The 15,147-nt window shown below is 43.4% G+C and overlaps 1 protein-coding gene and 1 long non-coding RNA gene across 12 annotated transcripts in view; one reads left to right on the forward strand and one right to left on the reverse strand.

The window, feature by feature from the left end:
• Positions 1-458: 458 nt before the first annotated feature.
• On the reverse strand, positions 459-10,569 carry LOC140683827 (uncharacterized). 2 transcript variants are annotated; one of them, XR_012055380.1, is made up of 3 exons: positions 3,150-10,569; positions 2,268-2,366; positions 459-1,441 (listed from the first exon to the last, which is right to left on the reverse strand). It is a non-coding gene; the product is annotated as an uncharacterized lncRNA (long non-coding RNA). The 2 variants fall into 2 exon arrangements; XR_012055381.1 differs by having other exon boundaries at positions 2,268-2,384.
• GPCPD1 (glycerophosphocholine phosphodiesterase 1) overlaps positions 10,402-15,147 on the forward strand; it is a 41,034-nt gene continuing 36,288 nt past the window's right edge. For 3 of the 10 annotated variants that reach the window (XM_041714848.2, XM_072927672.1, XM_030269706.4), the window contains exon 1: positions 10,713-10,870. Coding sequence is in view for 1 of the 10 variants with exons in the window: in XM_041714847.2 (XP_041570781.2) it covers positions 12,257-12,264 (8 nt within the window). In the remaining 9 variants the exon portion in view is untranslated. Of the gene's footprint in view, positions 10,518-10,709; positions 10,871-10,915; positions 11,066-11,114; positions 11,159-12,240; positions 12,265-15,147 lie in introns of those variants that run through there. The other 7 variants (XM_041714849.2, XM_030269707.4, XM_072927671.1 and 4 more) reach the window with 6 other exon arrangements.

Raw genomic sequence — 15,147 nt, forward strand, 5'->3', positions numbered from 1 at the left:
TGGGTATTATCCCATCGAGGTGACACCCATCACACCTTGCCTGTGTGCAATGCAGCAACATTTAGGCAAGAATCTGATTCCTGTTTTGGGGTAGGTCTGTGCCACTCAACGGGCAAAAAAGTGCTGATGCTCACTAATTCTTTAAAAGAAAATCCAATGCCAATAAAATGTCACTTACATCATTACTGGCGATTTCTACTATGGAAATGCAATTTCATACTTTGGATGTATGAGGAAGAGCTGAAGAGATCAAACAAGATAATTGCCAAGGTAGTAAAATCAGAGAGAACATGGCAAGAAGATAGGTTGAACTAGGGTTAAAAGGAAAGAAATTCTCCCCTAGCTGGCCACCAGAAGAATTTCCCTGCAACAGAAGGAACTTGCCTGTGTTGTACCAGAAAACTCTTGGTGTTTGAAGTCATGCATTTTGTGCTGACAATAGAGGGTTTTGTACAATACAGGTTTTAGTCCAATACAGGTTTTAGTCCTAAAGCCAAGCACCATTTTCTCAGTTATTTACATTATACCAGCAGTATCCATAGGGATATGCCATTGTGTAGCACCTCTGAGACTGAGTGCCACAAACCTGCAAGCAAATCCTATAATTTTGTCTTTGTAAAACCATTCCCAGTGATAACTTAATCCCTAATGCCAACATTCTTTCTTTCTCCTCTGTAGGGAAAATTGTTGGCACCTTTTTTAAAGCCAGCCTTCACACCCCATGGTTCCTTTTCTATCTCTATCCAAGATACTGCTGTTGTTAGAAGTTCCAAATATGGTGCAGTATTTTGTCTGGGAAAATAATAGAATCATGCCTATTCTTTGCAATCTGAGTATGATTAAAGACAAATGAGGCTCCTTCCAAATCCTCAGCTCTCATGAACTCTTCATCTGTCTTCCAATTTTAAGATTTTGTCAATCTGTATCTACCTCTAGTTTATCTGTAGTTTCTGCAAGATGCAATCACATCATGAGATAAAGAAGCCACAATGATCACATACTTAGAAGGAAAAAACACAGTTGTAAAACACTGATTTATCCTAGAATTTGTTCTCTTAAGACAACAGTTGAAAGGTAATGTCTGATGTAAACAATGACAATTACTACCTCCTGCCTTTTGAATTCTGGCAATTGCAGTAAAAGAGGCTTTTTACTGCTTGTAAAATAATGCATAGTAGTTTAGTGCTTATAAAGTAGCTGTGCACGCTGAGATATAAAGCACCCAAACATCATAAAATAGAGGTAAGATCTCAAATCTTCTGAATTTGAAAGGTTACATACTTATATTGGCCCTGTAGGCTTTACTGACCTGTGATGAGGACTGGTTCCTTTCCTTCCCTCACACCAGTCTCTACAGTGTTCCCAACCCTTGCCCTCCTTTAAAGAGGCATTCAGTGGAGAAGTCACTGAATCATTGATGGATACAGATGCTGGATCAGGCCTTTAGCAAATCAAAAAATCACTTATTGAGTTGGGGACAGCTGAGTGGAGTGTAGGGGGCTTATGGACATGCTTTCCAGCTAATAATTTATTCCCATGGATAATCCTTCATCGTGCAAATGGTCCCACTGAACACAGGGATTACAGTTAAGGGCAGCAGGATGAAACCCTGAGATAAGATGCACAGTAAACAAAGTATGATATTAAAGCTATTACTTAATGTGTACTAATAGGCAGTTAATGAAGTCAGGATTGAGTCACGAAGCTTCACTGCTTCCTGAGCTTATCAGAAAACTGTTCTCAGTGCAAAGCCAGAGTGCCATTTTTAAATATAGCTACTGTCCATAAGCTGAGGCTGGGACCTATCTGTGACTGCGCAACTAGAGGTGACAATGTCACCCAGGGCGTAAAGTTTCAACAGGAGGTCAGTGCTTTCTGTTCAAGTCACTCTGCCTGCTGTCCTCTCAGCTAGTGATAAGTTTGCTTTATGCTTTTAACATGCTTAGTTTCTTTTGCCCAGTACCCTGAGAAAAATCAAGGTTTACTTATCTAGGCAGTGTGTTTATATTTTCCAGTACATTCTGAATCCATACACTGGTTTTGGACTATATTAACAAAGGGGCAAGGCCATGGGAAAATACATAATGAGGCTGTCCCATGTCATTTGCAAGCCAGATTCACAGCACCTGAAGGGATGGAGGATCTGCTGTCTATCTTTATTCCTATTTTCATTCTACGGTACTACAATATCTGTTTTATTATGCCCCTTGTTCTCGGGGTTTTCTTATTGAAATCTGGAAAATCCATGCACCACCTTTTCCACTTACCATCCCAGAGGTGCAGAGCAGGATCTTGGTCATGAAGGACAGAAGGTGCACAGGCAGGACAGGAGAGGCAGAGCTCATGTGCCACTTCTGAGGGAAAACCTGCTGCACAAAATCAGCCTTTAAAACACACAAGTGGGAAAGAGATGCTGACAAAAACTTTTCTACTCCAGAATCGGTAATATTTCATTTTAAAACATTTTATGAAAGGTGCTGCAACTCAGTTGATAAATACAAAACCATCTCTGAGTGGTGAAGGCATTTTGTGCAAATGCATCAGTTGGAAAAACAAGATATCTTTGTTTTATCTCTACAATAGTTTGAAAAATACTTTCCTTGTTGGAAAAAACAGGATTTTCTGAATACTTATTTTTGTAGAAACATCTGCCGTGTGGGAAGTTATTTGACCAAAAAACATACCTCTTTATTTATATTAGAAAGTTCTAAAAGTCTGAAGCATGTTGCAAAACAAAGCAAAGAGAAATAAACAGGAAATGAGTGACCAAGTAGTCACAACCTTTTAAGGTCAATTGCCCTTGCTTTGGATTTAAGTTGAACTCTTTCCCAATGTGTATTTTTTTCAAGGAATTTTCCCTCTCTCTTTTTGCCTTTTTTTTTTTTTTTGGTGACTCCTTTTCCTTTCCTGATGTAATTGAATTTCTCCCTTTTTTCCTCTAGATGGTTTGAAAACAAATAAACTTTATTTCTGCTTCACACTGGGTGTGACAATGCCTATGCATAAATCACAAACTGTGCTTCAGAATATGTCAAACCTTGGTTCATTTACTGTCTTTCCAATCACTTTGATTTGATTCAGCCTGATCCTTGGTATGATTCAGGATCCATTGCAGAAGACCCACTGGATAAAGGAATTAGAAAGCTCACCTAAGAGTTTGTTGAGGTGAGGCCATCTCCTGTCTCAGAATCATCCTGCTCCATGCTCCATTCAAAATCCTCCCAGTAATTCCATCCCTGGGATTTTGCAGGTACTTCATACACCCATTCCCTAGAAGAGTCCTCATTCAGGCAGCATCTAAGAATCTCCACAGATTTTGACTGCATGCACACAGTCCTGAGATCTGCTGAAAAAGAGGTTTCTGCCCTTGGATTCTCAGTATTCATTAGTTTGGAAGACCTTATTGTGGCCTTTCAATACTTGAAGGAGGCCTGTAAGAAACATGGAAAGGAGGGAGTCCTTTTACCAGGGCCTGTAATAACAGGGCACAGGGTAATGGTTTTCAGCTGAAGGAGGGGAGGTTTAGATTGGACATCAAGAATTAGTGAAGCACTGGAACAAGCTGTCCAGAGAAGTTGTGGGTGCCCCATCCCTGGAAGTGTTCAAGACAAAATTGGATGGAGCTCAGAGAACCCTGATCTAGTGCAAGGTGCCCCTGCCCATGACAGGATGAGATGGTCTTCAAAGGCCGTTTCCAACACAAACCATGCTATAATTGTGTGTTCTTTAAAGCTTCCTTCCAACTTAAACCCTTCTGTGATTCTAGTTCCAGTGAACAAGGGTGAATGTTTAGTCTCCAAAAAAAGTCCTTTGAGTTTCTTGTTATCCTTTTACACAACTTATGTTCTGAGCTCACAGGATACTGGAACTCTGGTTTAATAATGTTAAAAACTGGTTCAGTTCTTGAGGGCTGTAACTATTTGTGGATCAATACTTTGAATGAAAACAGCAGAGATAATTACAGCTGCATCTTGTTCTAGAGGAGAACAGGAAAACACCACAGGCATGCCATTAACATTGAGATAATTTCTGTGCTCATTTTACTCCTCAATGCTATGCATTCATCTGTACTTTAGAAATGTGGAAGTTTTATATAGTGCCTAACTGGTCATAGTTCAATACTATCAGAGTTTAAAGGCAAATACCATTTCACCTTGGGAGTATGTGGGTGCTGTTTCTGGAGCAGCCTCTCTCTGAAACACAGTCTGAGCCCAAGGCAATTGCTAACAAAATTGGTGAGTGTCTCAGATCACCTCCCTGCAAACCAGAGAAGTTTTTTTTGGCAGCCCAGAGAACTGCAAATTGCAACAAAAAGGTACTTTCTGCCACCTCAAAACTGTGCCCTTTCCTGCCAGTGGCACCCTCAGGGAACTTGCTGTGTTCTGTGCTGCTCTGGGTTCAGGATGACCCATCAGCCTGGGACTGCAGCACTGCTCTTCCTCACCAGGAGCCTTCCCCACAGACTCTTTTAATCATTATTTCACCCCACTCCTCAGCAGGGTCAGGTCCCTGGAGGAAGAGCTGCAATACAGCACGGAGGTTTTGCCCTTCTTCAGTGTTTCCAGCAAGAAGCAGTTTCCCTGGATTGTGAGCAGCAGCTGAGCTTTGCAGCTGCAATCTCACTGCAGAGCTGCCAGCAGCACCAGGACAGAGGCTCACACACTTAATTTAATCAGTCATTTATCTGTCTGGGGCCTGGCTGTGCTTTATCTGTGCTGCCCATGCACACAGGCTTGGAACCAGGCCAGTACTCCAGCACACTTGGATGTCTTTTGCTCCTATGACTGAGAGCAGCTGGGCAGGATTTTCAGTGCTTTTCTGTGGGGCTTTTTTTCCATATAAAAGAGTGTTCACATCAACCAACAGCCTGGCTTTGAGTTCTCACTACCTCACACCAGTTACAGCTTAGACTTTGCAGCTCTTATTTTGCTGCCTTTGGTCCTGGTACTCTTTTTTTTTTTTTTTGGCGATACTATCCATTGAACACTCCAATAGATTTTGTTTTGCAGTGTTTCAATAGTTTATCTATACTTGTCTGCAGTGAACCTGATAAACCAGTTTTTGCTGTCACACAAATGCTATGCATTGTTCAGCTGTACAATGTCTCTTTTATCACTGATCTTGAATTTTCATGGGGGTTGCTGTTAACTTTTAAAGCCTTGACTAAAAGGCAAATGGCAAACTTGTGAAAAGCTTCACATGGAGAACTGTCAGACTCAGCAAAGGATGCTGTCATCTTTAAAATTACATATACCCATATCAATCCTCAGAAGTTTGAAAATGAGAGTTCTTTCTTCTTCCCAGCTAGGAGAATAATAGTCAGAATTACTCAAAAAGTTTTCTTGGTTTGTGTCTTATTAATCTTTTTAACATTTTAAAAAATACTTAGTTTTTTGATATTCCCAATGCTGTGGGCAGAACAGGGATGTTTTGTTTACAAGAGTTACTGGCTGAGCACAACAGAGAGAGCTAAGAAGAGAGAGTAAGCATAAAGTAAATGACATGTTCTCACATTTCCCCTCAGAAGTCCACTTTGAGGTGGCTCACTCTCTGTTTTAAACATCAATTGATCAATCTGCTTGAGCTGCTCTTTGTCACGACAAGCAGTTTACTAAAAGCTAAGGACAGCTCAGCTTCTGCCTGCTGATGTCCCCACTTAAACCAAGCCAGCTCCAACATTCATTCAACCTGAATTTGAATTGTTTCAGCCCACTGACTCAACACAGACCTAACCTCATTAAAAAACAACTAACCAACCAGCAACAAAACAAAACCCAAAGCAAACCCTCCCCACTTTCTGACAGAGAACTATCCTAGGTCAGTGTAAGGTTAGACAAGGGCCAGAGAGGGTACAAAGGGCAGGTAAGAGTGCAGGAGGAGGTGTAGCAGAGCCAAAATGCTGCAGCCAGATGTTAGGCTGGCTTAAGGCAGGGACAACCTCAGCTTCTCCTCAGACTGAGCTTTGCTCCCAAGAAAGAAACTGTCTCTGTGGTATGGCTGCATTTCCAGGAACAACAGCACAGGTGCTGCAGTAAGCATGGGAATTGATACCATCTAATAACCATAAAAAGGAATATGATATTTCAGTCTACTTTTAAAGACTTTCATGTCAATAACTGAAACTCAAACCACATCTCTCTGTCATTAAGACTATGTGTGGCAGATGGAGGAGAAATGCAAAAGATGGAGGACAGGAAAAGTCAACCTTTTCTCCTGATTAGATTAGTCCCATTTACTTTCTCCATATTGTCATATTCAGTAGAGGCACACTTCAAGAAATGTTGAGTCTGGAAGTACAGACACCCAACAGACAAAAAGTAGCAAATTTCAGGCCCCTTTGGTGTTCACACAGGTCACTGAGAACATAATTTCCCTTCTCCCCTGCAAAACACCGGGCACCACCACACCACAAACCCCACACTGTAGCTACTCCTTACCTGCAGAGTTCAAAGGAAGCACTTACATCACTACTGCTGTTGTCTGGCAGAGCGTAAAGGTCAGCCTCACGTTTCATTTAGAACACAAACATGACCTTTAGAATGGGATTTTAAATGACAGCAGAATCAAGCCTTCCTGCTATCATAGGAAGCTCTGTCTCTCCTTATCTGAAGGCATTCCTCCCTGTTCTTGAGGTTAAAAAAGAAGAAATAAACAAAAGCATTATCTGTGTCATATTCCATAGCTGCTCTTCATTTTCTGACAATTTTCTTTGTTTCTTACACAGTGAAATGGGCACTGCTGGGAAAACTAGCAGAGTACAACTGCAGAGTTAACAAGGTGGAGCTAGTACCACAAGAAGGTTTTGTGCAAGAACACAAGAGAACAGCTTGTAATTGGCATGTAAACAGAGCTAGGAGTTCACAGAAACCACATAAACATTCATATTTACAAATTAATGCAAATGTCTATATTATTATTAAGTTATGAACATAACCTCAGTTTTATATTTATATACAAAGAAACCTGGGTGTAGAACTTATTCTACTTATATTAAAAGCTAAAAAGTTTCCCAATTGCAATTGACTTTGGCCAGTTTAAATGTGGTGCTGTAACTGTGTGGTCACTTGATTCCTTCAAGTGTTTCACAAACAAACCACCACCACCAAAACCAACCAAACAAAAAAGCCCCAAAATCAAACAAAAAAATTCACAAAACCAAACTCCCTCAAATTATATATGTTTCCTTTCAGAAATTATAAACTAGCTCAGATCAAGAAGCAAATTATGCTGGAACCCTCAAAACTAAATCATAGCATGTCTCATTTCAAATCAAAATTTAATGCCTGCAATATTCCATTGGCACTTGGGGTTTTCTGGAGTTCTTTTTTTTTTAACATTGCCAAATTATACCGAATAATTAACAGTGTTTGAAAGTGACTGAATTTTTGACAGAAGAAAGTCAAACACCTCTTTCTTTCTGTTATAAATTTGATTTTTGTTATAGTAGCCATAAGAAGGTTTCATTTTATATTTATGATACTTTGTACTTGTTACTTTGCTACTTTATATTTAATGATGCTCTCACAGCCCACTTTGCAAAGCTCTAGAGAATAGACGAAAGCAGTAATTCTCACTGAAGAATATGTCTTAACTTTTTCTTCCACTGGGAGGATGAGAGGGTGGGCAGAAAAGAATCAAAATTGGGGAAAAACCCTAAAAAAACCCCATAAATAAATGTCCCAGTCATAGAAGGGTTTTGGCCATGAGCCCTTCCAGAGAAAGGGCATCCACGGCTTCCCCCAGCAGTAAACATTACAGAAAAAATGCCATTGCACAAAGGGCAATTTTTCTAATCTTAATTTCTTCTCATTCTCCATGAGACTGAGAGGTTTTGCCATGCTGACAGCATGGCTCTTTTCTTGCTATTTTTTCACATCCCTTAGCATCACTTTTCTTTAGTACCCATAAACTGTCCAGATTTCCCATTAGGTGGTGATACAGCAATATTCTCAGTGCCAGAGAAAAGGTCAGAAGTGTATTTTCAACTATAGGTGATCCTACAAAAGATCAAAGAACATTAATTTGACACTGCACGCCTAATGCTGTGCCTTCATTTGCACAGTTTTACCAGCTATTTTTATTCACAATTACCCACCAGACCCAGAACAACTGCACAAAGATCAAGTGCAGTAAAATGAGTGAAATTCATCTGTAAATGCAGCTTTCATCAGCTGTGAGCACTGGTGTCAGTAAAACCAGATCACTGGAACTCAATGCAGGCTGTGGAAAAGAAGGCACAGCTGTAATTTGGTGCTCACAATCTTTATAGCTACTTGTAGTATCGATGAAGCTTGATTATAGGTTGAATCTTTAATTCTGGCAGCTGAAGAAAGACTCCATTGGCTACAGAAACAGACACAAAACCCGAGGGCATTTCCTAGTGCCTTTTTAGTATAGGTTTGCTAGTGCATTACAACATCAGCCTCAAGCACTTATTTCCTGCACTTGGGCAAGTATTTGTCTCATTATTTATGAAAATAATTTCAATACCATCTCAGCCAGTGCAGCCTCAAGGCTGGTTTGATTTTCCACCTACAGCACACAACACCTCCAAGCAACCTCATTCCACATCTCCATGGCAGGGAACAAGACACAGTGAGAGGGCAGAGTCCCCATGAGCCTTCAGCATCTTCCTTTGGCTCTTGCACTCCTGCTCAGGGGCTTCACCACTACAGTGCCACTGCCAGAACAAACACAGAACATTTTACCCTCTGGTTAAGTATTAGCAATTCTCATTCACCTTGTTAAATTTTTATTCAATAAGAAAACATGTTTTCCATCGGGTGCACACATGGTTAAAATAGAGTTTGTGCTTGCCCACTGGAAACAGATCTCATAACCTTGTGTTTTTGGATCTCTTTGGGATTTTGCAATCCAACACAGGTTCTATAAGATAAAACCCCATTTCCCTTGTTTCATTTTTTTTTTTCCTGTATAGAAAAGGAAAACAGATCATCAACCTTAACTTTTTCAACAGACACTTAAAAAGAGTTCTATAAACTGATCCACCTGCCCTAATTGCTGCACAGTTTTATGTCCTGCTGCATCATGGCAAAGTATGAGTTTATCTGACCCAACCATATTGAAGCAACTCCTTAGGGAGGAAAAAAGAAAGTGTGCTGGCAAGCTTAATTACGTATAGACTTTTCTTAAGTCAACATAAAACAGTCTTTTCCATCTCACCCTTTTCCAACTTGTTCCACACTGATGCACATCTTTAATAAAATGAACACATGAATACTTCTTGAATCCATTAATGGTCTAAATTGTAATTTTTAGCTACAGTGAATTATGGAAGGAAATGCAATATTAGTTGGACAAAATAAAACCCTTTTATTTTTTGAAATTAACACTAGGGCTGAATGAGACCAAGTGTTACAGTTCTAGTTTTTAGCAAAAAAATGAATGGTACAATTTTATAATATGTCTGGCATGACATAAAATTTTTGAAAAGTTTAACCAAACTATGCTTGAAAGGGTTCAATTCTATCCCTGCTTTACAACAAATTCCTTGAAATAGTAAATCTTAAAAACAGGGAAAAGAAAACAAGTAGGCAATTGCTTTTCTAAATACTGTTTTCTCTAGAGTTTCTTTCTTCGCTCAGTAGTGAACACAGCTGGAAAAGTGATGCTTCTAATGTTTTCATAAATAACAAAGGTTTGTAATTAGAGTAGTTCACATCTGTGTTTAACAAGGGAATCACTTTCCACCAGCCCTCCCTCCTCCTCACCCAGAGGAATTCCTCTTACCTTTTTCAGTTAAAAATGAGCTGCTTTCAGCTATAATTTCCTTTTCTTGCATGCTTCCCCCTACCTTTATTTCCTTGAAGCTTGAAACACTAACATAGAGACCTCAGTAGCTGAGATGCATTACACACTTTTCTAATAGACAATATCTGATATTAACATTAGCTTTGCCAACAACACCCAGTGGAACGTCACAAACTGCTTATAAACACAGCTATATCTGCAGGGCAGGAATAAATGGAAAACAGTCCTCTATTTAAATGGCCGATTGAGGGATAACATAGAGCAGCATTCACTCCCAACACAGGATAGTTTCTTTGCACACAAAACCTCACAGGGACAGATGGTCACCATCAGAACAGGTGAGAGCAAAGGCCTTGAGGAATAAAAATAATCTATCGTGCGCTTGGCACCACAGGCGTACACCCAGCTTAAATCACAATAAAGCTTTAGGAAGCAGAACTGCCTACCCTTAGGGTAACCTTACACTCCCAGGCTGGTAGGAAGGACTCGAGATGAGGCTGGGGTGACAGCGGAAAGGAGCCAAAGCCGCCCCTCAGCCCTCACCCTCAGCGCTCCCTCAGCGCCGGGGCTTTCAAGGGAACGGCGCGCGCCGCTCCCGCCCCGCCCGCCCGGCCCTGATTGGCTGCGGCGGCAGAGCGGGGCGGGGCCGCGGGTGCCGCGTCAGCCGGGCGGGTCACGCGGCCGCGCGCTGCTCGGGGGCAGCTCGGTCCGGCCCCGCCGCGCCGTCAGCGCGCTCTCTGAGGAAGGTACCGGGGGGCATGGCGGGGGGAAGCGCTGGTGCTTGGCTGTCAGGAGACGTGGGTAGGGCAGAGCTCCCCCGCCGTGCGCAGGCGGCCACAAGGCACCCCCGTGCCCCTCGGAGCTCCCCGCGCCCGCCCTCCAGCCCCGCCGCTATCGAGGAACGGGCCCCGCCCCCGGCCCTTCCCGCGCTCCCATTGGCCGCGGCGGGGGTCACGTGGCCGGCGGGGGGCAGTTGGAACCGGTTGGGGCCGCGCCGCCCCGGGCCCAGCCCGGCGGGAGGGACGGAGCCCGGGCCGCGCCGCCCGCAGCCCCGCCACAGCGAGCGGGAGAGCCAGCGGGGCTGGGAGCGCTCCTGCAGGTGTGTCGGTGCCGCCGGCTGCGTGTCGCGGTGGCGGAGGGGGCGGTCGGTGCAGCGGCGGAGCCGGCTCTGTTCGAGCGCTGTGCGGAGAGGGCGCTGAGGGAGCGGTGCCGCGCTCCCCGCAGCACCGCGAGGCCGCTGCGTTATCCGAGGGGAGGAGCGCGTCGTTCGCGGACCACCGGGACGGCGCCGCAGGTTCCGTGAGAGGCGGGAGGAGCGGCGCCCGGGGGCGGCGGGGGTGCCGTGCCGGGAGCGCTGCGGGCGTAGTGCTGTCCCGGGCTGTGGCCGGTGGGTGCTCGGGCAGGGGAACGCGGGGCCTACGGCTGTGTTTGTTTATGCCGCTGCCCGAGGCCCTGGCCGGTCCCGCGGTGCCGCATTATGCAAGCGGCCGCGCCGGGGCGGGCCCGGGACGTGGCGCGCCGCCTCCCGGCGCGGCTCCCGCTGCGGGCCGGGCCGTGCGGGGCGGCGGGCGGCCCTCGGTCCGTGTCCGGTGTCCGGCCGGGCCGTGTGTCGGTCCGTGTCCGGCCGGGCCGTGTGTCGGTCCGTGTCCGGCGGGCCGGGCACGCTGCGGCGCCGCTGGGCTGTGGCGGGCGTGGGGGTGTGCGCTGTGCTGTTCTTTGTCTCGGCTCTGCGCTAAAGGAGCACAGCGGTGATGCTGCCGGCTCCTGGTTGGGTGTTACTGATAGCAGAGAAGCTAATGAGGTAGCTCTAGATTAAGCTGAACTTTACAGATTAATCTGTTACCTGTACGTTAACCAGGCACAGATTCGTTCTTCCATTTTTCCCTTTTTCCTTTTCATTTAATAGCTTGTCTTGTTAGTATTAGTGTTTTAATTTATCACAGCACCCAGTGTTAGATGGATGTTAACCTTCAACATATATAAAATCTTAATGGTAAGGTAATATAGTTGATGAGTAGAATTATTTTTATCATATATTTATTATATATTTCCATTCTAGCACTGCTTCCTGTAAAATAACTGTATCAGATGTTAAAAAAATAGGAGATTGCAGTTAGTCTTGAATAGACACTAGTAGCCCAAGCTGCCATGTAATTAGTCTTTGAGTAAGTACGTAGCCCCTCAACAGAATGGATCTAGGCTTTGGAAACCTGTTAAAAACGTGGTTTGTTGAGAGCTGTGGGAGCATTGTACATGTTATTTGTCCAAGTCATTCCTATGTGAGGAATGTTAGTGTGATCACAGAGAGCTAAATTACTGCCTGCCTAAGATCTTGTCAGCTGTAAGTTAATAATAAGCAACACTTCAGAAAAGAGGAATCAGACTGACACTGCTCTGTCTCACAAACGTGCCCCAGCTGCTTCCTGCCTGTTTCAAGAACTTCGCAAAACTGCTGTGGCATAGCTGAGGCAGAAGAGTCTGTCACATGGACAGGTAAATGCCAAATGCTGAAACAATTAACTTATTGTTACTTAAAACAAAGCAGATACATTGTGGGTGAACAGAGAAGCACGGCTGATGTGGCCCTGCAGATGGGGAGCTAAATTGATACTGAAAATACAATTCTCAGAATACTTGTTGTGTATTAGCGTGATGTAATTTCAGAGGTATCACTTGAGGTTTGCTGCTTTCTGAATGTCAGCATAAGCCTGCTGTAAAATCTCAGCCTTTGAATCAGAGCAGCATGACCAGATCTTCTGTGCAAGTTAGTTTGCTGTCCAGTGTCAGCACTGCAATGCAGGGGAGACCTGCTGACTTTGTCCTTGCTCCTGCAGTCAAGGTGCAGGGGGAGGAAAGGAGGGGGCAGGAAGAACCCTCTTGTTTGGTTGAACATGAAGGAGTTGATGCTGTAATACTGTTTCTAAAAATTCTCTCCCAATTGTTAGAGGGAATGCTCTGACAAATACATCCTCTGATGTTGTTCTAAAACCCAGGTGTCGTCAACCAGTGTTATGTAATTTTCTTGCATGTCTAATTTGTTGCTTCAGATGTATTCTCTAATATCTGATACCTTTTTAGGACCAACCACAAGCAACAAAATCTGTTCTTCATACTACAAGATTAACCATATACCACTTGGTATCTTTGGAATATCACAGCCTGTGTCTTAGGCTCATGTTCCTTTGTTCAGCACAGCAGTAGAGCTCATGCATGGTGGATTTTCTATTGCTGTGTGTAGCACATCTTTTAAGAAGGTAAAATCTGAGCACATTCTCCAGCAGTGCTGGGCTGTGTTCACATTCATGGTTCATGAGGGAGGCTGCAAGGAGTGCTCTGTGTCAGCCCAGTGCTGCCAGTGTGTCCTCCCAGCTGTCAGATGACTTGGCTGGGACTGTGACACCTTTCCCCTGCTTCAGCATGGAGTTGGACTCCCCTGGGTGTTGTTACAGCTCATTAGTCTCTTCTCTTAAGGTGGAAAGTGTCAGCCCAAAATGACAAAAATAAAACCAAAAATACTCCAGCCTTCTTGTCCTTGCTGATTTTATCTTTATATGCAACCTATGTAGAAATACTTTGAAATAATTGAGCATGTTTACTTTCAGGATTGTGCACTTCAAGGACTGTGCACCACGATCTGTGATGAAATTTGTGCTAGCATTATGAAAGAGCCTGTTTGTGCACAGCAGGTGCTGGTGGGTTGACCTGAGCAGCTCTGTCACTCCTCAGGGGGAGGAAAGTGGAAAAAGCCTCAGGGGTCAAGGTAGAGGCAGTTAATTCAGGAAGAAATAATTTATGAATAAGCAAAGGGAAGCAGAAGATTTTATTCTCTGCTTCCCCATTAGAGAAGCTAGGTTTCAGTATGGATAGGAGATGCTCTGGAAGACAAATGTCTTAAATAACAAATGCCCTTCATTCTTTTAGGTTTTTTTTTTTTTTTTTTTTTTTTTTTAAATCTGTGAATCTCTGAGCAGATGCCCCAGGATAAGGAATGTCCCTTTGGTCAGCTTGTGTCCCCTGTGCTGGCCGTGCCTCCTCCCGGGATGTTGCCCACCCGCAGCCTCCTGGTGATGGTGAGGAATGCTGGAGAGACAGCGCTGGTGCTGTGTGAGCACAGCTGAAACTCTGGGTGTTACCCACGCCTTTCTAGCTGCCAGTACAAAGCACAGCTCGGGGAGGGCTGTTGTAGGGGAAATTACCTCCATCTCAGCCAGACCCAGTACAATGGGCGTCCTTTTTCTGCAGCTGACTAAGCAAATTCAGTAATAGAGCAAGCAGAAGTAATCTTACACTAAATATCAGGTGTTTGAAAGTATTAAAATGCATTCCAGGAGTTTTGTGGCACCTGTGTTCTTAGTTGTCTCATTTTAGTTGTCTAATTACCTTAGAAAAATCCCATTAAGTACCTATAAAATTTATTATTAAAAAAAGTTTAAAAGATACTTTGTAAGCTGTATTTTTCCATCTCGTTGGAAAAAAATCTGGGCTGTATATTATCCTGTCATTTCTAAATATAATGTCACCCAAGAGAGTTTTGAGTTGATAGCTTTCCATGAGAAATTTTTATTATTAGTTTATTAGATAGAGCTTGCTGGCTTTTTGTGGGGAGAGAAGGGGAGAAATGTGACATTTTGATATGAGTCTGATGCTTTTCAGCTTTCTTACCAGCATGTTGCCAAATTCTGATTATCTTTAATGGGTATGCTAAGTGTGACCAGCCATTCTGCAACCCTTATGGTCAACTTGGAGTTGATAAAATAAGGTTTTCATTCATGTCTGTCAGGGTAGTTACTTGAAGTGTTCCCTGCCTAATTTTGAAAGCCCTCTGTCCATGCAACAAAGTTCAAGGCCTTCAGGCTTGTAAGTCTCCACAGTTAAAAAAAAAAAATCCCATTGTCCTTCAAGCCTGCTCTTGGACCACTAGTCTCAAAGCCTTAAAACCTGTTCAAGTTGCTATTGAAAATATTGTTTGCAATGAGTAGAGACCAGGTAACCTGGCTGCATGGGTACTGTGAATTTTTATGACTCTGGAATTTGTTCAGTGTTTGTCAGATAGGCTCTGAGTGCCTCAGATTACCTGGTGTGTATTTAACTAATCCTGAAAAAACATGTAAGATACGGTACAACAAGCAGCCAGCACCTCTTTAATCATATTGGAAAGGTCAGGGGGGTTAAGGTGGGGCAGAATAATCCACTAAAGCTGAAGGCTTGTGAAGGGTTTTAATATATCACCAGACCTGTAAGCCAGAAGGTTCAAATGGTCTTTAAGATTTTAATTAATAAATTATGTCCCTGCCCTGGTATATTTTTAACTACAACCAAAAAATATTTTGATCTTCCCCATGCACGATGACCCTTATTATCTCATGTTAGAGGAAA

This window comes from Taeniopygia guttata, chromosome 3, assembly GCF_048771995.1.
Source record: "Taeniopygia guttata chromosome 3, bTaeGut7.mat, whole genome shotgun sequence".
Lineage (NCBI taxonomy): Eukaryota > Metazoa > Chordata > Aves > Passeriformes > Estrildidae > Taeniopygia > Taeniopygia guttata.